Source organism: Macrobrachium rosenbergii, chromosome 58, assembly GCF_040412425.1.
Source record: "Macrobrachium rosenbergii isolate ZJJX-2024 chromosome 58, ASM4041242v1, whole genome shotgun sequence".
Classification (NCBI taxonomy): Eukaryota; Metazoa; Arthropoda; class Malacostraca; order Decapoda; family Palaemonidae; genus Macrobrachium; species Macrobrachium rosenbergii.
The window spans coordinates 14,215,796-14,237,614 of record NC_089798.1 but is presented as its reverse complement, the minus strand read 5'-3'; the positions used below and the strand labels follow the sequence as shown (position 1 = coordinate 14,237,614).

At 43.7% G+C, this 21,819-nt stretch overlaps 1 protein-coding gene across 1 annotated transcript; it reads right to left on the bottom strand.

The window, feature by feature from the left end:
* Positions 1–454: 454 nt before the first annotated feature.
* Positions 455–21,475, bottom strand: LOC136837317 (UPF0184 protein AAEL002161-like). Its single transcript, XM_067102082.1, has 2 exons — positions 21,258–21,475; positions 455–2,454 (listed from the first exon to the last, which is right to left on the bottom strand). Exons 1-2 carry the CDS (start codon positions 21,364–21,366, stop codon positions 2,288–2,290), a joined length of 276 nt encoding a protein of 91 aa, XP_066958183.1. The 5' UTR covers positions 21,367–21,475; the 3' UTR covers positions 455–2,287.
* Between the last annotated feature and the right edge of the window lie 344 nt (positions 21,476–21,819).

The window sequence follows — 21,819 nt, the reverse complement described above, 5'->3', positions numbered from 1 at the left end:
AATTATCAAGCACAAAGAAACACAGAATGATCCCACCAGGAACACACATGAAAACCAAAGTGAAACAGCAAGCAGAGCTGAGAGCAGTAGAACAGCACTTCATCGCCAAGCGGCCAAAAGCCAAGTGAATGCTTACCGTCTGGGTAGGCAGGACTCCCACCAGTCAGATGTTAGTTAACTACCTAACCACCTTGTTTAAAAGTTAAACAGCTGTTTCCAGCTGCGGTGAAGCATACTTCTTATGTAAAGACCGAAATTGTATTTTGTGTAGGAAAAACTAGATGCTGATTTCAAGCTATCATGATTCCCTATACTGCATCTGTAGCAACTACCTAGCATCTCAAGAGGTTAAACTGTATGGATTTATTGGGAACATTCCTGTTAAAACCCCTGAATATTGGTGAAGTGTTCTGCTCTTCGCTTTATCTTTTTTATTAAAGCAAACTCATACAACTTGTTTTTATAAATTTATTCATACAATTAATTCAGACAATGAAGAACATTTTTTTACAAAAATATTACAAAACCTTCAAAGACTACCTCAAAATAATAAAAGCAGAAACCATTATCAATAACTAAAAGATGTCATAAAAATTATTCAAAGGAATGTTGCTGACTAAAAGCTAATTATTCTACTAGGACTGAAAAATTTCACATCAAACTGATTAACTTTGATCATCTGCCAGCCAGTAAGAGAGCAGGCAGCTTAATCACCATATTGGGTTTTTGAGTAAAAACATATAGCATACAGACTCAAAATAGTGAGATACTGTATTACCTAACAGATGAATTTGGTAGAAATTTTGGAGAGATTATACATGTCAAATATAACACTATAATTTTTCTTATGATGAAGCACATGAAAATGAAAAACTCATGTATGATGCACAATGCTGCAATTATACAGCAATGCAGAAATACTCCAGAAAATTTTTGTTTCCATGATCTGACACTACAGTGCTGTGATACTGATACAATTAAAAATGAATTTACACTTTAACGGCAATATCAAACCTGTAAGTCAAAAGTATCTTCACTAATCAGAATAACAATTAAGCATTAGCATGTAATTAATTGAAATCTACTGGTCACTCACCAGATCTATGCAAATACATAAGTCTTGTACAATACACTATCGACTTTTTTAATCTCATGATTCTACATTCAAACTTGGTAATTAAAAGAAGAGAACCTCCCTTACGCCAAAAATCAAACTGGGGATTAAGGTGGTTAGTGGTTTATCTCTCTGCTTCTATGCTAAAAAGAATAGCATGGTGATAAAAGGCTGAACTGCTGTCTCTCCTAAACCCAGTTTGATTTCTGACATGGAGAAAGTTATTCATCATTTCATTTCTACAGTAAGTCTAAAGTCTTCAATGGAAAACATCTAAAATTAACAAGAGATCAAGATGTCCCTTACATATGGCTGGTGTATTTGTATACAGTATCACTGTTATTACCAAACAAAAAAAGTTATCTTTTGGATTGCTTTTCACTGGTTTATGTCAGTAATTTAACCATATATAGCTTTATATACTGCATAGATTCATATCTGCACAGTAAAGCCACAACATTAGGTTACATTCCAAAGGCTATACATAAAAAGTAAGTAGTGTACGAAATATATCTTTGTAAATATCTCCCAATGATTAGATACAATATAACACCATGTCATTTCTATCAATTTTAAAGACTTACTATCATATTTACATCTAACTTGAACACCTTTTCTATAATCAATCTCTATTATTTAATGAAAATACATTAGGCATCGAATGTTCCATAACTTTTTAAAAACACAAGTGCTAATGAAAATTAATCAATAAAAACTACAATGTTAACATCAATTTTTAAATCCAAACAGCTCACAGTAAAGATTGCCTGGGAAAATTTTTTAAAATTGAAAATCACCTGTATTTATACCTAAAAATTGTGACATAATTTATACCATTCTTACTATGTATATACTAATATCAACTGCATCTTATTAACATGATCATACATCAGAACTGTACACAAACTATTGAACAAATTAAAAGTGAAGGTGAATGATACTTGAAAGGAATGTACATAAGAATAGCAGCAGGTTTTTTCAGAAAATCAGTCTTAAAGAATTTGGTTTTTCTTTTATTCCTTTACTTTTGAGTTCACTATGTACAATGAAATACATAAGCAAGAAAATAACCTGTCAAATAATTATGATTGTCCCCATTATTTTCAATTATTTAGATTTACAATATTTACAAAAAAGTACTCCACAGATGAAATATAACTCTCAGCAAAAAAATTATGAAGCTCCTGAATTCTCTGCTGTATCTTTTTCAGCTTCCTCCCTAATCGAACGGTTCTCTTCAAGTATTTTCCTCAATCGATCACTGATAGAGTCATTTCTCTTCTCAATGTTATCTAAAGCAGAACTCAGGGCATCAAGTTCCGCATTGAGCCGTAAGAATTCTGAAATACAATATATAATATGAATTTATCTCTCCTATGTTTTGACATGTACAGTACATTTAACATTAAACTGGTACTCACTGAGATAAACACTGTACAGTAATGACAAAGATCACTACATTAGCCTGAACTTCTGATGAAGACAGAAAAGAATACAGACCTATATACAGTACAGTGTACCTAAATGCATACCTTGCATAATGTTGGTAATTGGTTCCAGAACATGACATTTTTTATAATAAAATAAGGTTTTATAAATACTTAGCTATTGTTTCCACTATGAACGGCAGCTTAGATTCAAAATTGCGTGGGTAGCACTTCGATAGTTTGTGTAGGTGATCAACCCGCCCCACTCGCGGGAATATTAGGAACGACTTAGCAGACAATCATCATTCATTTTATGCCATACGTCCATCAGAGGGGAGGAGGGTGGGCACCGATTCTGTAATTACTTGATAAGTATATATAAAATGTTTTCATAATGTCATTTTTATATAAGTAATTTACCACTGACAGGGGGTGGGATCCATGGACATAGAGTTCTACTGCAAAACATTAGATCATGTAATGAAATTGAAAAAAGAAGAGTTGCTAGCATTGAATACAATGCTTGTCATTCCTTAACAGTTAAGAGAGCCTGCAGTAAAAATCTGCATCTGGTTGTCACTCAACTTAACCTGTAGTGGCGTGGCGGTAAAGCCGTGGAGCACCTCTACTGAAGTGGGAGCTTTGTAGCCAAGGAGTACTCTGATGGCTACCAAAGCATCAGTGGAAGTTATGCAGCTAAGGAGTTATCCGATAGCTAGCAAAACTTTAAAAGGTGCCCTTGCCTTGGGCACAGTACCAAGGTAAAAAAAAACAACCAGAAATGCTGTCAGCTACACTGAAATAACACCACAACCCATCCACAGAGAGGTGGGTGCTCCAGGTCCACGGTTATCAGCGGGGGTTCCGTTCCAATGGCGTGATAAGCGAAAATCACCGATAACCAAAAATCAGCGATTTTCGGTTATCGGCGCCTCTGTTAGGTATGCTTCCTCCTGCCATACCATGCCAGTCACTATCCTGTGGTATTGCAGAATTTCAAACGCTTCGTAGCCGGCACTGGTCTGGAGTTGGCGCCAGGCTACCCACAGTAGCTTGCGGATGCTGGTGTAACTATGCGTTGGCACCAGGCTGTATTTACCCTTATTCGCTATGGAAAAAAGAGCTGCAAGTTGTAGCTGAAGCTGAGAAAACAAACAATGTTCAAGTACTAATGGCTGTAAATTATTGTGAATCAGCAACATGGATGAAACTCCTAAACTTAGATATGCCATCAAACTGGACCGTAAACAATACTGGAGAGAAAAGCATTTTAATCAAAATTACATGGCATGAAAGAACACATTTTACTGTTGTTTTAACGTGTACAGTAAACCCCCTGTATTCGCGCTCTCACTATTCCCAGACTCACCTATTCGCGGATTTCTCTGTGGAACATACATACCCATTATTCGCTGAAAATTCGCCCATTCGCGGTATTTTTCACTGAGAAATATTCACAATTACTATATTTTCATATTTTCATGACTAAATGTATTTTTTGTGATAAAACTATTAAAATACTCAGGTATAAGCATTTATAGAGTTTTTTTTGTTTAAACTATCAAAATGGGCAGTTGTAAGTGTTTTTAGAGGGGTTTTAATTATTCACGGATTTTATCTATTCGCATGGCGTGCAGTACGCATCCCCCCCGAATACAGGGGCTTTACTGTATGGCAAATGGGACGAAACCTTCCCTCATGGTTATATTTAAACGGAAATTGAACTGATGCCGAAACAAAAATTCAGGAAAACCTAAACAATACAAATGGCGCATGATCGCTATGTTTGTATTTTATAACACAATTAGTAATATGCAAATACATACAATATTACTGGATACAGTGAAGTAAAGCATAATTTGTTAAAAGATCCATGGTAAAGATGTATATTTGTTATGCTTGTGTTTTATAATACAATACTATGTGAATATAGCATATGCTAATCTTATATTTCGTGTATGATGCAACCCCCTTAAAATTAGCTTCAAAATTAGGTCTTCAAAAGTCACATGATATGCGAGTATATACGGTATTTTGAATTTCTAAGGATACAGTAACTAATACAGCATTTGTATTAACATCATCTTTACATAACCAATTTTTCATAAGATGCCTGTTGTTGCTAATGCTAGCCTATGCACAGATGGTTTTGTAACTTAGCAGTTGTTTTATACTACAGATATGAGATAAATTCATGAAAATGTCATAATTTTGTACCTCGTCTTATCTAAGGGATATACGAAGGATATACTGAAATCTCTCTCTCTCTCTCTCTCTCTCTCTAATAAGTACTAATTTTCAAATAATAATAATAATAATAATAATAATAATAATAATAATACAGTAATAATAATAATATACTGTAATTGCATCATTTATGCATTTCTATAGTCTTCTTCTTCTTCTTCTTCTTTTAACGTGCTTTTATTCCCAAGTTATGAAAAATCACAATTTTTGAAAGTAAATTGTATTTTTCCTAACTATACAAACCGGAGGTCCTTTACATTAGGAATTACTTTCAGGCGTAGGCTGGAAACGGTCATTAAACTCTTGAGCAAAGTGGTTAGGCAGTGACTACAGCCAGGTAGACAGGAATACCCGCCTGCCCGGATGTAAACATTCCAGTTTGCCTTTCGGTCCAGGTTCAGATTGAGGGGTGGCATGAGGTGGGCATAGTATGTAATGTAAAGGACCTCAGGTTTGTATAGTTAGCAAAAATACAATTTACTTTCAAAAATTGTGATTTGTTCCGACACAATATACAAACCGTCAGTCTTTTACATTAGGAAAACTCACTGGTTGGAGGGAGGAATCTGAGTGAGTCTCCTGAACTGACTGGAGTTCTGCACACCTGGGCTACTCCTCCTGGTTGAAAGAGCGAGGAGGAGTACCGTGCCTCTGACACATTGATCAGAGTGTAGGAACTGCAAGATCAAATGTTAGATACTGGACCTTTTCGCATGAGTGAGGAAACGTAACTCCTACGAAATAGGCTGGAAGGATCTAGAGTCAGAGGCAGTAAGGAAAAGCTGAGATAGGGTTCCCTTACTGCCAGTCTCTCCTTCCTCCCCTTGCTAGAGGAAAGAGAGGAATTGCTTCTATGATTCTATAAGAAAAATAGAACGGGTGCTCGATGTGTAGTCTTACCGCATCAGTGCCAGTTCCAGCAGCTATTGGTTCGAGTCCTATTCTCACCTCTAAGGAGAAGTTGGAGGACGGGGAAGGAGGAGGAAGAGAGGCCAGTCACTCTTGGAATCCTTCTCACTTCCAGAATCAACACCTTAGGCGAGATGCTACTCGTCCTCTTGAAGCCGGGTAAGACAACATAATTTGTTGAGCAGCCACCACAGAGCCAAGGAAAAAAGGTTCCAAGGGCCTGTGGGCAAGACTGAAGGAAGAAGACAAGAGTGTGGTCTAAGAGACCACGTCTTACTTCCAGACAGACAGAAACTTCCGGAATCCGAGGGATGGACCAAGCCATCGACCTCGTGAGCTCTCGGGTGGAAGGTACCGGTATCATCATTGTCAGCTGCCAAGTACCTCCTTTGATCGCTTCACGAAGTCAGGAGGAAGATGTGTCCTTAGACACTTCTTCCTTGGGAGAGAGAGTACTAGCGAAAACGTTGACGACATCCAGGTTAGGAATGTCGAGCCTTTCCAAAAGTACCATAGCTCCCTAATAGGACAAAGAAACGAATGACCTGGATCATCGACACAAAGTCCAAGGGGGAGGAGAACCAGAAGGACTCGAACCTGACAGTAGATGCCAATGGATTCGGAGTCCACCTACGACATCCGAGAAGGAGTCGAGGTATGATCCACATCCCTGTTCTTCCATCTTCTACGCCAAGGCCGGAGTAAGATGAGAGATGGTCCTAAAAGGGCATATCTCTATCCGACGACTCTCGTAAGGCGCGTGCAGAGCACGAACAGGAACCCTAAACGAGAGTCACATGCCACCCAGGGAACAGTTCCCTGAGACAGCACGACTGAAGAAGCTTCTTGTCCATAGCTAACTCTCGACTGAGGAGAAGGCTACCTCTGATAGAAGACTAGGTCGCAAGGGCCTACTTTCTTCACAAATGAAAGGGAGAGAAGCAACCCTCGGCAAAGACGAGGAAGTCCAAACTTGAAGAGCGACTCTGACCCGAGAAGGAGTTCCGTCAACGACACCATCAGTGAAGATGGATCCAGTCCCTGGGACAGTGTTGCAGAGGACTTCGAGGGATATCGAGCTATATCCGTTGCTGCTTAGCGAGAAAGCCTATGCTTGCAAGAAAAGCTGGAAGGTCTCCCAGTCCTGAACACACAGGGATGTACTGCCTCAAGAACAGCTTCTTGAGTAGCTGCTACAGGAGGTTGGGTCGAGTGGAATTCTTCTCGATGCCTCGGCAATCAGGTCGGATGAAGGCGAAGTCTTCAAGTATTTGTCTGTAACTCAGGGTGAGCAATGTTTGTGAACCCCTAGCGAAACGGACAAATACGGAGGGAAAAAATGTTGATATCGAGTTTCCACCAAAAAGACAGCATGCCTCAACGGAGCGGCCCCTGGTCTGGTATGAAGGAGCGAGAAAAATCTTCCGACTTGTGTGCAGGGAGGCAACAGAAGGACGGTAGGGCTTTCTCAGTCGAGCAGTCTCTGCATGAATCTTCGTGAAGAAAGAGTGAGCAGCATGTTCCGTCCCAATCACTCAAACCCGAGGCCAGGCTTGCCTACCAATACATTCCCACCAGGAATGCATCTGGTTAATTGAGCTGTCGAGTGTGCAATAGAACAACACTCGAGTACCTACAAATGTCGAGGTGAAACAGGAGGAAAAAACGATTACCTCTTGTTTGTCGACAAATGCCACTACTGTGGTTTTGTTGTTCAACGAAACCAGTGAGTGCCGCAAAACTCATCCTGAATTCTCGGACGGCCAAAAGGCTGCCCTGAGCCCAGGATGGTGATGAGAAGGTACTAATCGTCTTGGTCACACAAATTCAAGACAAGGTCTTACCAGTGTGCGCCTATTCCTCAATCAATGAATCCATAAGTAGACACAAGATGTGAGGGGAATATGCAAGCATATTCAAAGGTTCCTTCAATCAAGCATTAGCCTAACTCCTTCCTCATAGTTCAAAGAGGAAAGAAGGATGAAGGAATGGAAACAGACTTCCATTCTCCACCATGGGGAAGCTTCTGCAAGATGACAGGGTACCGAGACAATTAGCTCTAGCCGGGATGGCATTTCCCGAATCGGGAGCATGGGAGAGGAGGTGGGATGGAAGTTCGATGGAAAGAATTGCCGAGACCTAAGGGAAATGGATACTTCTGAAGGAATCCATTCCCAGGTCTCGGCAATGTCGCTGCCAGTTCCAGAGACTCGATAAGTATCATTTCGTCCAGGCATCAGCAGTAGGAGAACTACTTCTGGTCAATACTTCTTTTCTCTCTTCCTTTTTTCCCTCCTCCCATATGGGAAAGAGGGTGGAAAGAGACACAGTTATGTGCACTTTCCTAGAAGGGAAGAAGAGGAATATGTGTTCTGCAATCTTCTGAAGCCTGGGACTTCTTCGCTAAGGAGTTGAGGGGGGCTGGCTTGAACTCAAGGTCGAGTTGAGATGACCAAGACCCAAAGGTCTTGGCCATTGTCCAAAGGACAAGGCAGTGCCCAGGTACGAAATTTGATTACCGAGGTATCTGGCAAATCTCTGAAAGAGAAAGGCAGAACCAAGTAAAGGTGTGTTCCTAAGGGTCGAGCCAACTTGGGGCTTACGAAACCGTAGATTCGAATTGGGACAAAGTCCTTCTTCTTGGCACCAGAATTGCCCAAAAAACTGCAGTCGGCAAGACCCTCGGAGGCAAGATGAATTCATATTCTGTCGAGGTGGGGGGGGGAGCTTGGTGTCTCAACCTGAATTAACTCCTGCGAAGAAAAGAATTCATCAGGTCGAGAACGCTCTTGGAAGGCAGGACCGCGGCAGTCCTCGACACTCTCGGCCCCTCGGGAACTGCAAGGGTTGCGAGTGAGAAAGATTATTCATTGGGGGAGCTGCGGTCCTGTTCCGGGGATCCTCGCTCTCCGAAAACACAGGGGTGATCGCAACTTGAAGAGGAAAACCCTTGCTGTTTCTGAAGCATGAAACTCCTGTACCTCTCCCCTTGGAGGGAGACCTTGACAGATTCCATGAAACCCTCCTCGGCTACCTGGTTATACTACAAGAGAATTGGGGGACCGACACCCAAAGCACACCAGGCAGCCAAACTCCAAAGAAGTTCGTCAGAGCTCTCTCTGTCTGTCTTGCACCTCTCGGAACAACGGAGAGGAGAAGAGAACAGGTGAGGAGAAAGAGTATCCCTACCTATCCTGCCAGTAAGATAAGCAGGAGAGGCGGACCGTGAGCGATAATCAACCGAAGGAGATTACTGCCACACGGGGGAAGAAGAGCACTTGTGCTGCGGCAAAGCGCTTTCCTGGGAAGAGCAAAAAGTTCACTCAAACATAGCCCAGAACCCAAATCGGAAAAAACTGAGTAGGGTCGCGCTGAGCCGCACCGAACCAAGGCAATCACGCGAACACGATCCAGCTGGTTGGTATGCGGTGGACTGGGAGGCAGGCGGGGCGAACTGAGCCAAGCCGAGCCAGTCTGGCAAGCTGAGTCGAGCCGAGCCAGTCTTGTAAGCGCGACCAGGGGCTGAGCCAAGCTGATCGCGCGCAAACACAATCGGAACTGGGCAGGCCAGAACTCTAAACTCCTTCGAGGCCGAGGCCCCTCGAGAAGAAGGTTCAGAGGGGAATTCTGTGTCTGCTATCTTGCATGCTTGAACCCTAAAGTTCAAGACACAAGAATGAAGCCCAGCCGAGCAACCGAAGCAGCTGGTGGGCAGTATCGAGACACCTGGCGTCTCGGCACCCAGACACCCGGGCGCCTCGGCACCCAGACACCCAGGTGCCCCGGCAACCAGACACCTGGGTGTTTCAGCACTTTCTCTCATCCTGTGCCTCTCGTCAGGAGAGCACTCGTGATTCATAGAATTCGAGCTATTCACAAGACTCCCAAAAATCTGGAGCAGCTAATTTCAGTTTCCTAAGAGATCGAAAGAGCCAAGCACAGAACCAGTCTTAGACGCAGACTTCCAAGACTGACAACGAGGGCGTGGCCTCAAGAGGCCGTGCTCTCGCAGCCCCGAAATGCAAGACCCCACAGGAGAATGCGAATCGGTTTCCGCCCGAGGGCGGGAAAAGCCAACGAGAGAAACTTGTCTCCTGGAAGAGAGCCAGTCCCTTAGAAGTCCCGCAGGACTCCCGAAGGGAATCTCTTCCTTGCTTCTTCTGATGTTCAAACCGACAGGATCGAGACACCAGGCTGGGAACCCGACTGAGCACTGGCAAGCACTCGGGGAGCGCTTGTGGTGCTGGCAGGAAGAGCCGAGACACCTTGGTGCCTCGGCCCTTTCTCTCACACTGCTCCCAAACTGGGCAGAGGAAAATCTCTCCAGACCAGATAGGGATACTCGATATTCCATAGAATCTCGAGCACTCGGGGCGGCTCGCGAACGAGCGTCCGAAGCAACCACCGTCTTAGAGGCAGAACCTCTAGGACTGGGAACGGGATCGCAAACCAAGGTCTGCACACCCACGGTTTCCAAAACACAAAACCCAGGGCTATGCAAATCGGTTTCCTAACCCGAAGGTCGGGAAGAGCCAACGAGAGACCCACTGCCTCCTTGGAAGGAGGCAGTCCCTAGACGTCCAAGGGCATCAAGGGGAAGCAGCAGCCTTCCTCTCCTTTGGCCGATGGAGGTCTGTCCGATTCTCGGGACCCCCTTGGACCTCGGGAGAGGAAGGGAAGACGCAGCAGAAGACGAAATCGAAGATAAGATGAAGAAGGCGGCGGCTACTTCCACAGGGTGGCTTCCTTCACCTCCACTCCAACATCTTCTACAGGATGGTGGACACGAAACATCATAACCTCCAGGGCAGTCAAGCAGGAACACAATGGATGCAGTCCAGGACACCACCACCAGGAGAAGCAGCAGGCATGATCAGGACAGCCGATGCAGGAGCTACGGCAGCAGTTCGGAAGGCAGGAGCTACTGCAACAGCCAGGAACATCACTTCAACAGGGCAACTTCCTTCATCTTCACACTGACATCTACAGGATGGCAGACATCGTAACCTCTGGGGCAGCTAGCAGGAACACAACGGAAGTGGCCCCGGGCACGAACGCCAGGAAAAGCAGCAGGCATGATCAGGACAGCCGATGCAGGAGCTACGGCAGAGGTTAGGAGGGCAGGAGCTATTGCAACGGCCAGGAACGTCACTTCCACAAGGCGACTTCCTTCCCCTTCACGCCGACATCTTCTACAGGATAGCAGACATCGTAACCTCCAGGGCAGCTGGCAGGAACAACGGAAGCGGCCCCGGGCACGACCACTAAGAGATGTAGCGGGCACTATCAGGACAGCCGATGCAGGACCTACGTTAGCGGTTCGGAAGGCAGGAGCTACTGCAACGGACAGAAGTGTCACATGAAAGTCACCAACAGCGACAGGAACGATCAGGGCGGCTGCAGCAGGAGACCAGGAAGAGCAGCCCAGAGACTGTCGTCGAGTTGACAAGAGCATAACACAGGGAACAACAGGAGCAGATGGACCACAGATAAGCCGGAGGCAGGGCAACAACATACATGAAGACCAGCAATGACAGCGATCGATCCACATCGGCGGGAACAGAGTCAGAACGATCCCGACGTGGAAATATGTCATCTAACCAGGTAATGTGGTTGATACCGAAGCAACACTAAATGAACGTCGGGACTGTTTCATGAGAGATATCCTTCGATATATCCACCCAACTACTGCTGTGTCTGCGATGCTCACTGTCAACCTGAAAGAAAAAGCAAAGATGATTAGTAGAGGGAGACTCCTCTTGCTACAAGGGGAACTGCCCTACGCAGCGGGAGGAGGTACTCTAGAAATGGTTGCCCGATCGCTCCCCGCCCCTGGTCCTCGCCCGATGAGCGAGCGAAGAGGGCGAAGGAGAGAGATCTAATGAAGGGGAGAAGGAAGAACCTGTGGGAAGAGAAAAAGGACGGAGGGGAGGCCACCAAGGGTGCCATAGAAGCGGAACTTACCGATGACACCTACAACCTCCCACCCGGCCCGTAGTTCTCCAAGCACAGGCGGCGAGCAACACTCAGCATAAGTAGGAAGGAAGTAGTGATGCCCCTTACACACGGAGGGCAGAAGCTCAAGAGGAGAAGCGAACTCTTACATCCTGATCAATGTAGGGGAGCGAAGATATTACGTCCCAAACTATATCTCCGAATGTACAGGAGCACCTTCAGTATTTACGTAAAGGGCTGCTGGAAGAGAAGCATTACCACTCGGTTACGCTTCTCCAATTATGCCCTTGGCCGTCAAACCCAAGACACAGCGCAGGGAACGATGGCTTATGCAAGGTTATCACAAATCATTGGTTTGTATTAATGAATATCAAACACACGTACATATAAACAAAAATACAGAAAGATCCCACCGGGATAATATGAGCTTAACGACAGTCAGGCAGAGAGAACCAAAAACACGCCAGCAACGCATGACGGCCACATCCGGGCAGGCGGGTATTCCCGCCTACCTGGCGGTAGTTTCTCTCTCTCTCAAGAAAAGATACTGCTGATTTGGGTCTCTTTAACCAATTGGTATTACCACATATGCACACTGTTTGTATGTGTGTGTGCGTGTGAGTGTGTTCATAATATTTTTAAAATGTGTAGTTAATACATCTTTGGAAGACAAAAAACAAACATGAAGTTTTCATAATAAAACTAATATTGTAAACTTACCTGAACACCTCCAAAAGAATTAGCACATCAAAATCCCAGAAAAGCCTGAACAACTCTCAATTAAAATCCCACTATTGGGAATTTTAACAGCCAGCATTACCAATGTTGCAGGTAAAATCTTGTCACTTGAGCTACCATTTAACAAACGGTTGGCAACGCTGACACAGGTGTCGGATGCAGGTGGTTAACGACACTCCCACTTTCATCAGTTGCATTATTCAAGGTCAAAATTGATGTGAGGGGAGGAGGGGGGATTTAAATCATTCAAGTGTTCAGGTAGGTATTACAATATTAGTTTTATTATTAAAACTTCATTTTTGCAATACACTACCTGAACACCTGAAATCGCTGATTAACAACATTGAGAGGATTAGGATCAATTCTATTGCCAACATTGTTTGAAACAACTAACAGTGATGGTAAACACCAAACTGCTCTGCATAAAAAGCCGTTTAGTTATACACTCACCATATCAATCAATACTTTCAGTGAAGAGACATGTTACTGAAACAACTTTGATCTGACAGTCAGGTCAGTACTCTTGGTCTGTCGACCTCCCATTGGCTCTTCAGAACCCTCATGTATGGAATCTACGATGGACCTCCCATGTGGCTATTCAGAGCCTCTCATGTATGGAGGGAATGAAACAGTGCTCAGACAACCCGCTCATCCTCTGGATAACAGGTATCCCAAACATCAACAAGTGAAGAAGTATCTCACGCTTACGAAATAGCCTAGCTGTAGCTACTAGGGCACCCCTTGGACTCTCATAAGGGAAACTATCAAAGAATAAGATACTTAAAACAGAGACACTAAAAAAGTTCATAATTTGATTATACTATCACTGTTGCCTAAAAATTCTAAAGACTAAAAGGAATTCCTCTATCTGGTTAACCTAACAAATCTCCTCACTAAGTGAATACCACATCAGCTAAATGAATGCACCCTGGATAATAGACTTTGAGGATCCTACACGTGGACTAAAGAACAATCCTCCGAACCTTTGTCCTGGAAATATACCACCTCAGCTAAATGAATGCACCTCTTGATAAATCAGACTTAGGAACGCTACACGTCCTACGCCAGGGTTTGGAAGGGTTCTCATTCTTAAGTAAAGGAAGTAAACACTGAGACAGACTTCCAAGTAGCTGCCTCTGGAATAGAAGGCATTGAATAATTCCTTAGAAAGAAAGATGAAGTGGACATACTCCAAATACTGTGCGATCGGCGAAATAAAGAGCTGAAGACGACGAAGAAGAATCATGAGAAACCTGGGAAATCACCTCCCTCCGTAACTAATCGCATTCTTTGACAGTGGACGGGAAGGATTCAGCGGAGAGACAAGAAGTGTATGCGGAAGTGGATGGAGTTTCTCAACCTTTGATAAATAGACTTTAACGCTCGCACCGGACATAAAGATATCACTGCTGGAGGGACAAGTAACAAACACTTGCAGATAAAGAACTTTAAACAAACATGGCAGTTTTAACCTCCGACTCTGTCTTCGGCACAAATTCCGGAAGACAGACAAATATGTATCATTTCTCACATAGGAACTTCCGTAAAGAGCTCTAGGAGTTCCGGAAACCAAGAGTGTTATGGCGAGCAGGGAGCTATTAGAGTTATAGACGACTTGACTCTCTCACAATTTCCTTATTACCTGATGAATGAGACCGGATGGAGGAAAGGCATACACCTGCAAGTGATTCCAATTTGTAATGTCACATCGATGCCTATTGACATGGGGACCACCATTGGTGAGAAATAAACCGGAAGACGGTGGTTTAATCACGTCGCAAATGAGTCCACAGTTATTGGCCACTTCCAGAGAACCTGACATATTGCCTCCAGAGCCAAAGTCCACTCTCCCGCCAAATACCTGACGGGAGCAACTTAGCGAATCGGCCAGTACACTGAGACTCCTCAATATAAATTGGGGAAGAAGAAACACTTTTCGTTCTTCACACACTCTCGGGACTCTCTATGCTATAATATTGAGTTCTGTTGAGCCTGTTTCCCCTCCCCCCCGAGTTCTTCAATTATGACCTGGCAATTACGCTGTCGCTAAACATAGCCACTATGTTGCGCACTAGGACTGAAAGCAACTGAGGGCTTCCTTTACAGCCTTGATTTCCTGAAGATTTATTGACTCCTCTCATTCCCGAACACCCCTTCCCGAGGCCTGAAGGTTTCCTCCAAGGTTGTTCCCCAACCTTGATCTGAAGCATCTGTGTACAGATGAACATCGGAAAGAGGGGAGTCCTTCCCTTCCTGGTGTCAGATGCACTTGTTTCTGACCACCACAGATGATCCAACAGGCAAGAATGAGTGCTCCCGATTATAACTGCTTTCCCAGTTCTGAAAGTCCTAGCGATTCCTGAGACATACCTGAAGAGAGCGCATCCCAGAGAGACAAGACCCTGGAATTAAAAGAGAGAAAGAAAGAGACATTCTCCCTAAGAGGCTTCTGCCTCCCAAGCTGATACTCGAGGCTTGATTTGTCCTGCTGGACAGGAACCCTTCTACCTGCTGAAAGTCCAGAACTGGATCCTCCAGGGTAAAGAAAACCCTCAAAGGGGAGAGAGACTCCTCCTACCTGAATAGGCTAAAAATTCCATAAGAATTCCCTCACTGTTACTGGCTCCTCTAGAGAGGAGTCAAGGATCAGCCAATCGTCTAGATACCTCATCACTCTGAACATCCTCAACGATGCATAATTGCCGACACTTGAGGAGAGACTGAGGTTAAAAGCAACCATGTTTCATACTGGTTACATCATCATCCTTGAACAAAAACTTCCTTGAAGCTAAGGGTGGATGGGAATTGAAAAGCAATCCCTCTTATGATACCATCCAGATACTGAGGAGGAAGATGACCAAGATAGAAATTTGGACTTTTCTGCTCCAAAACCGTCGTAGACTAATCCAGCATTCGCATAGTGAGCCAGACCCCTCGAGATGAACTTATTGGGCTGCAAACAGCCACGGAACCAAAGGGAAATGGCTGTCACTCTTTTAGAACTGGCATTACAGTAAACCTGACAGCATCTGGAGGGAGTAGATTCAAGAGCCTCAGTCTGATTGTTTCAACACTTCCTCCAAGCACCTGAGCCCCTAAGAGAAGTGGCTTTGTTGAAAGTGGCTGAGACAGCGATCCAGAGACTTGATGACAGGATTGCCTCAACCGATTCGCTGAATGGCAACCTGACACCTGCCAAAATAGTTACAGCCTCGAACTGTTGTCTGGAACGTGCTTCAATTTCTAGAGCGTGTTCTAAACGAACAGAAAACTACCCGTTTCTATTCTTTTCCACTGAAATCAGATCTAGAAGGAACTCTGCCCGACCGTTCCACCTCCTCCAGAGCCTGTCTAACCTGACTGGACCAAACCAGCCAAAAAAAAATAAATAAATAAATAAAATAAATAAATAAATAAATAAAACTGGATTAACTAAACTGGGAACTAAGAGGGAGGTCCGGAGCTCTTGCTTGAGGGTACGAAGAAGTAACATACTCAATCATGTGTCCATAACCATTACTGCTGGCAAGAAGAAATTCTAAGTCCGCCAGAATCTCCTGCACCTCTGGATAAGAGTCCTGTTCCGAAATGTCCGAACGGTCTAAGACCGTCAAAGGAGGAGTCACTGAACGAAGACCAGACAACGATGAAGTCTGCAAGCGGACCACCCTAACCAGAATGCTGAGCACCCACACCTAATCAGGTACCCAGAGCAGTCTTCTGGAAGAGTGAACCTGTCCCCTGGAAGAGAGAAGGCTGAACCAGAGAAAAACCAGTGTCAGCCGATTCCCCATTATTACCAATTGGAAGACAAGTGAGAGCAGGCAAACCCACATAGCTAAACCCCAGTTAGGATCCGCAAATGAGACTGCTTGCGGAGGATAGAAGATGAAGAAGAAGGATGAAGAATGAAAGAGGTGAACTGCCCTCGGAGTTACTTCCTGCGGAAAATGCAACTGAGGAGAACGAGGAGCAGCAGGCTTAAACTCCTCACCATAAGCCCTGCCAAAGAGAGCGGAGCACTTAAACCCAGACTGGATTAGCGACAGGCAAACCCTTCCAAATACCTGATACTACCGGAACAGCCTCTTGAAGCGGAAGCAAGGGGGGCGCATACCCAAAGGGCTGGAAGTTGAAATGCCTGTGGCCAAGCTGGTTCTGCCTGAAAACTGCATTTTCACCTGTCCGAAGCTCCACCTACCGGAGAGCGACTGTACCAAGGAAGGAAAGGCGAGAGGCAGAGGAACTGCAGACACAAAAAAAAAGTTACCGAGAGGAGGAAAGACAAAGTCGAAGGAGGAAAGTGGAAGATGCAGTGCTTCTTTCCTGAACAAAGGAAGAGTGGAGCAGAAGAAGAAGAGGCCGAAGAGGAGACTGAAAAGGAGCAACAGACAATGTGGGAGCAGGAGATGAAGTGACAGATATGTTCCAGGAAGAAAACTTAGAACAAAAGGACAGAAGGTAAAGGGAATCCGCCCTCCTTCAATAATCCTGAAACATATCAGGGACATGAATTCTGGACACTACTGGAGTCACATACTCTCTAATGGGGAGAAACAATTCGAAAAATAACCTCTCACCATAGGTCTGTACCCGTCATAAATGAAAGACCCAGCAAAGCCGCATTATATTGAGGATCCATCCAATTGCAGGTCCATAAACTACTTTTAGAAGGAAAGGACACACCAGAATCCACCTTACTAGACGGAGGAAAGAAGACACAGAGAAGGGGGAAACTACAGTAAGAGATTCAGAAACAGTCTTGAAGTGAGTTGCTAAAGCAGAAGGATTCTGCACCACCGTAACTGAAAGATTGACTTGAGACTAAGCCAGACCGAAAAGAGAGCGATGAAGGTGAAACTCTTGCCAGAGCACAAAAACCACTCAAACCCGAAACCAGAACCCGTCCAGGAGAACGGCTCTGCACCCTTAATACCTTCTCCTCACTACCTAATCCTGACCTATCCTCCTCTATCACACCTATATCTTGATCCTGACTAACATTATCAACATTAAATTTATCAATACTGACAGGGGGTTGGGGGGATCCTTCACTGCCTGCTCAAACGCTGAGGGGTCCGGCAGACCCTACCCACTCGGAGGTTTGCGGTTCTGTCATTACCCTCAGTACCCGTTAGGGCTGGTTCTGGAACAGGCAGGGGAGCTGAAAAGGAAGAAGGATTAGACATCCTAACACTACTCCTATCCCTATCTAGAGAAATGTTGAAGAAGACTAACTATTAAATTTTCCATACTACTTGCAATCCTATCCTCTATCTGTTTGACTACTTCTGAACTCACTAAATCCATCAACTTTTCATAGCAGAAGTCTGAGACACTTTAGGCAAGGAATCTGACCGACATTTGCCTCTCTTACAGTGTGAGGGTCCCCAAGACTTGCGATGACACATCTTAATCCTCCATCTCTTGTGCCTTCCAATCAAGAACATTCATTGCAATGAGTCTGCACATCACACTTAACCTTCCTATATACCTGACAGAATGTCTATCGTGTCTCAAGGTACTCATCCATCTCTTGCAGGAAGAAGAAACGATGAGCGCCAGCATCCACAGTCGTAGGGGCAGTAGAGGTCAACGTCGAAGCCGAAGGCACGGTAGTAGAAGGTGAAAGAGTCCATGGTGACCAATTAATTGAGACCGGGAACCAGCGGGTCCAATTCCAAAAGATGTTCCACATCAAAGATATCCAGAAAATCCAGGAGAAAAACTGGTAAATACAATCAAGGTCTTCACCAGAAGTCCTAAATACCAAGAGAAATCGGGCAATAGGATTAAAACCTTGCACTGAAGAAGAAAACAACCTTCCAGCAGCGCAAACAAAAAGCAATTGACGAAAGTGGAAGTGCTGGCACACACCTGTGTCTGCGTTGCCAACTGTTTGTTGTGGTAGCTCAAGTGACAATATTTTACCTGCAGCGTTGGTAACGCTGGCTGTTAAAATTCCCAATATAATGGGATCGGTAACTGAGAGTTGTTCGGGCTAGTGGGATTAAGGGCGAATTCAGGTGTTAAGGGAGTGTATTGCAATACAAATTTTGTAGAGAGAAATAGATTAACATTCCTCAAGAGACTAAAGAGATAAACTCACTCTCTATCTCTCTCTTTTCCCTTGCTCTCTCTCTTTGTTTTTGCTGGAAAGGTGTATGTATATATTTTTAAGGGTATTAATGTTTAAGATGACTTTGAAATATTAAAAATATAATTTCAAAGATTAATACAGTAATAGGATAATAATTTAAGGTATATTTCATGTAAGATGATACTTTAAGAATACATCTGGTGTTTGAACTTTCAAGATAGGCAGTTATAGGCATTTTTAGAGGGGGGGTTCTCAGTATTCACAATTTGTGGGGGGCAGTCTAGAATTCATCCCCCCCCCAAATAAGGGGGGTTTACTGTATCTTGGCAAAAGGGTCGAGTTCAGGTAGGCAGATTAAATGAGTTATCGGGGGACAGGCATACTAGTAATGTCTCTCTATACCCTTGTCCCAATACCTGAATCTCTGTGCTTTCCTCTTTGCTGGTTTTTAATTGCTTTCCAGGATAGCCAGGCAACTGCCCCTTGATTCTCACCACTTCCATGGCTTGAGGACTTATAGAACAAACAACATCCAAAAAATTGGCCGTGAGAATTCAGTACCTACTAAGTCCTCACCCAGGCCAGACCTGTTCCTTACTACATCCTGACTCTTGGGCCGCATCTCTCTGTCCGGCACACTGCCGCAGTGGTAAATGAGTCATAAGCAACCCGGACTAAAAGAAGTCCCAGCATTGTTTAACTGAGGACATATTGGACCATCTAGCTACTCTTGGAAATGTGCACTTGCAACTGGATTTGCCCGATAAGTCTGAAATGAACAATTAAGTACCAGTGACTGTTTCTCTCACTAAATACTAGTATGTGTGTTCCTCAGATGAATTAAGTCTGCTGATGAAATAATCCTTTGCTCAGTAACACGAGTAAATGACACCTCCATGGTGATAAATTGTTGCGAGTAAGAAAATCTTCCAAACACGAACTCTTACCTGGGAAATATATTTCCAGGGACGTGTTATCTTGGCCCCTCGTGCTTCTGCCACTGACCTACCTGTGAGAAGTTGCCTTAGAAAATAATTAATTCAACTTTGCTACAAGCAAGCCTCTGCTTCTGCAACTGCATGTCAGATTGTACATGCAAGCCTCTGCTTCTGCAACTGCATGTCAGATTGTACATGCAAGCCTCTGCTTCTGCAACTGCTTGTCAGATTGTACATGCAAGCCTCTGCTTCTGCAACTGCGTGTCAGATTATACATGAATATTCATGAGCCACAGACTCCAGCTAGCATTACCATTGTGTAAAATTCCTATTTCCTTCTGAAAGTCAGTTCAGCTAGCATTACCTTTGTGTAAAATGCCTACTTCTTTCTGAAAGCCAGTTCAGCTAGCATTACCTTTGTGTAAAATGCCTACTTCTTTCTGAAAGCCAGTTAACTGTAAATTTTGTTGTATGATTATTGTTGCACTTGTTTTGTTGGGTTGCATACCAGTCATGATTTACTTTCCCTGCTTGAGCTGTGTGGAATAAAGTAATTCAGTGGAACCATGGGCTCTCATGGCGACCTTTCCTTTTGCTTAGATGTAACTAGAAGGCAAGTCAGCTCTGTTGTTACATTTGCTTATATATTTTGCACATTGGTACGGCTGTTCAGCAAATCTGGTTGCTCTTGGCAGATAAAGGGATCGGGGATCAAACTTTCATTAGATGTTTCTCAAAAGTAAGATGTGTCAAAAGTTACACCACAAACAAAAGGCAACCACTCCTGAGTGAACACTAAAGAAAGCTCCACTGACAACACAGTATAACAAAGGGTCCATGGTTATTTCTCCCATATCAATAGGTTACAAATAAGCAAACAATTTCTGTAACAACACTAAATGGAGTTTCTAAGTAATAGCTCTGCACGGACTGTACGGAACGGTTCCATGAATACAAAAGTCATTAGGGATCCATATGTTCAAGAAGGGATTGGCTAAGAAAATCTATTACGAAAGGAACCATACTAACCTAACTTAACCTAGCAGGTGGTGTTACTTAATAGTGGGGCTCTGCTGCCTGCACCCTCTGGGTGAAGGAAACCACTTTTTACCAAAAGTCCCCCTATAACACAGTGCCTAAGCAATAGCATTCCAGGATGGCCAGCATACAAAAACAAGCATTTCTGAGGTTAATTACAGGTTAATTAAAGTCGTTCGAAAAAAATGACTGTAAATTCTTGACAAGCAACCAAAGTACAACAGGAAAAGTCAATTTTAAAGGAAATACTCGATGCGGAGCTAATGCTTAGTTCTACCCACTAAATAATTATTTCACCAAGTGCCCACGAGTCAGGTAAGGTTACAGTCTTGGGGCCCATGTTGGCAAAGTCTCAAGGTCAGGTAAGAACTGGCACCCTAGGCTACATACGGTTGGGAAAGGTTAAGGTAAGGTACATACCCATTCCGTTCACCTTAACCATAATCTCAGATTTCCCATGTAGTCTACCATTAGGGTATGGTTAAACCGAGTGCATGTCGACAGCCTCACTGGTCAACACAACTTTTCTAATGTAAATTTAAGTCAAACTCGTCATGCCCAAATTAGGCAAGGGTACAGGTTTCCACATTCCATGTTTAACTTTACAATCAATGACCAGTGGCAAGTTAGAATATTGTACACAGCCTATTCACCCAGCTGCATAGTAGATAAACAAAAGCAAATTAAAAACAGCCAAGGCTGGAAGATACACCAAAACCAGTAAAAGCGCATCCGAGAGTACGTAGGGCTCACAGGATATCAAGAAGAATATTACTGTAAAAACATCCTACCCTCCTCATCATATTCCTCTTCTTCTTCAACGTTATCTTCATTAGCTTCCATCTCTTCCTCTTCCTTTTCAATGGGGCCATTACTAAGGTCAGAAGGACCCATCTTCATTCTGCAGTGACAAGGGCCAAATCTAAAATAAAAACACAAGATACTCAACGTTGCCAGATCGTCAAACGCAGATATCTCTACAAAACCGCCAGAATTACCCCACCAGATTTCACCAAAAATGTATTATAAAGAGAAGCCACGGTGTAATTTTAATTGAACTCGTTACGGCTTAATTCCATATTCTTTAGTTCTATATCTTTAATCAATACGCTGATCAAATAACAAAACAAAGCAAAAATGGATCCTTTGGCCTGACGAGATGACTTTAAAACCTTGAAGTTTCATTTACCGCGATGTAAAAATTGGAAAAAATGTTGTGTCCTTCGCCTTAATCAAATAGCTTTTAAGCATAAAGTATTAGAACCGATTCCTCTCGTCGTGACAAGCGTATAACTTAGCTTTCATTCATGCAAGATATTCATCATTCAATCGTTCTATGTCTTTAAAAATTTA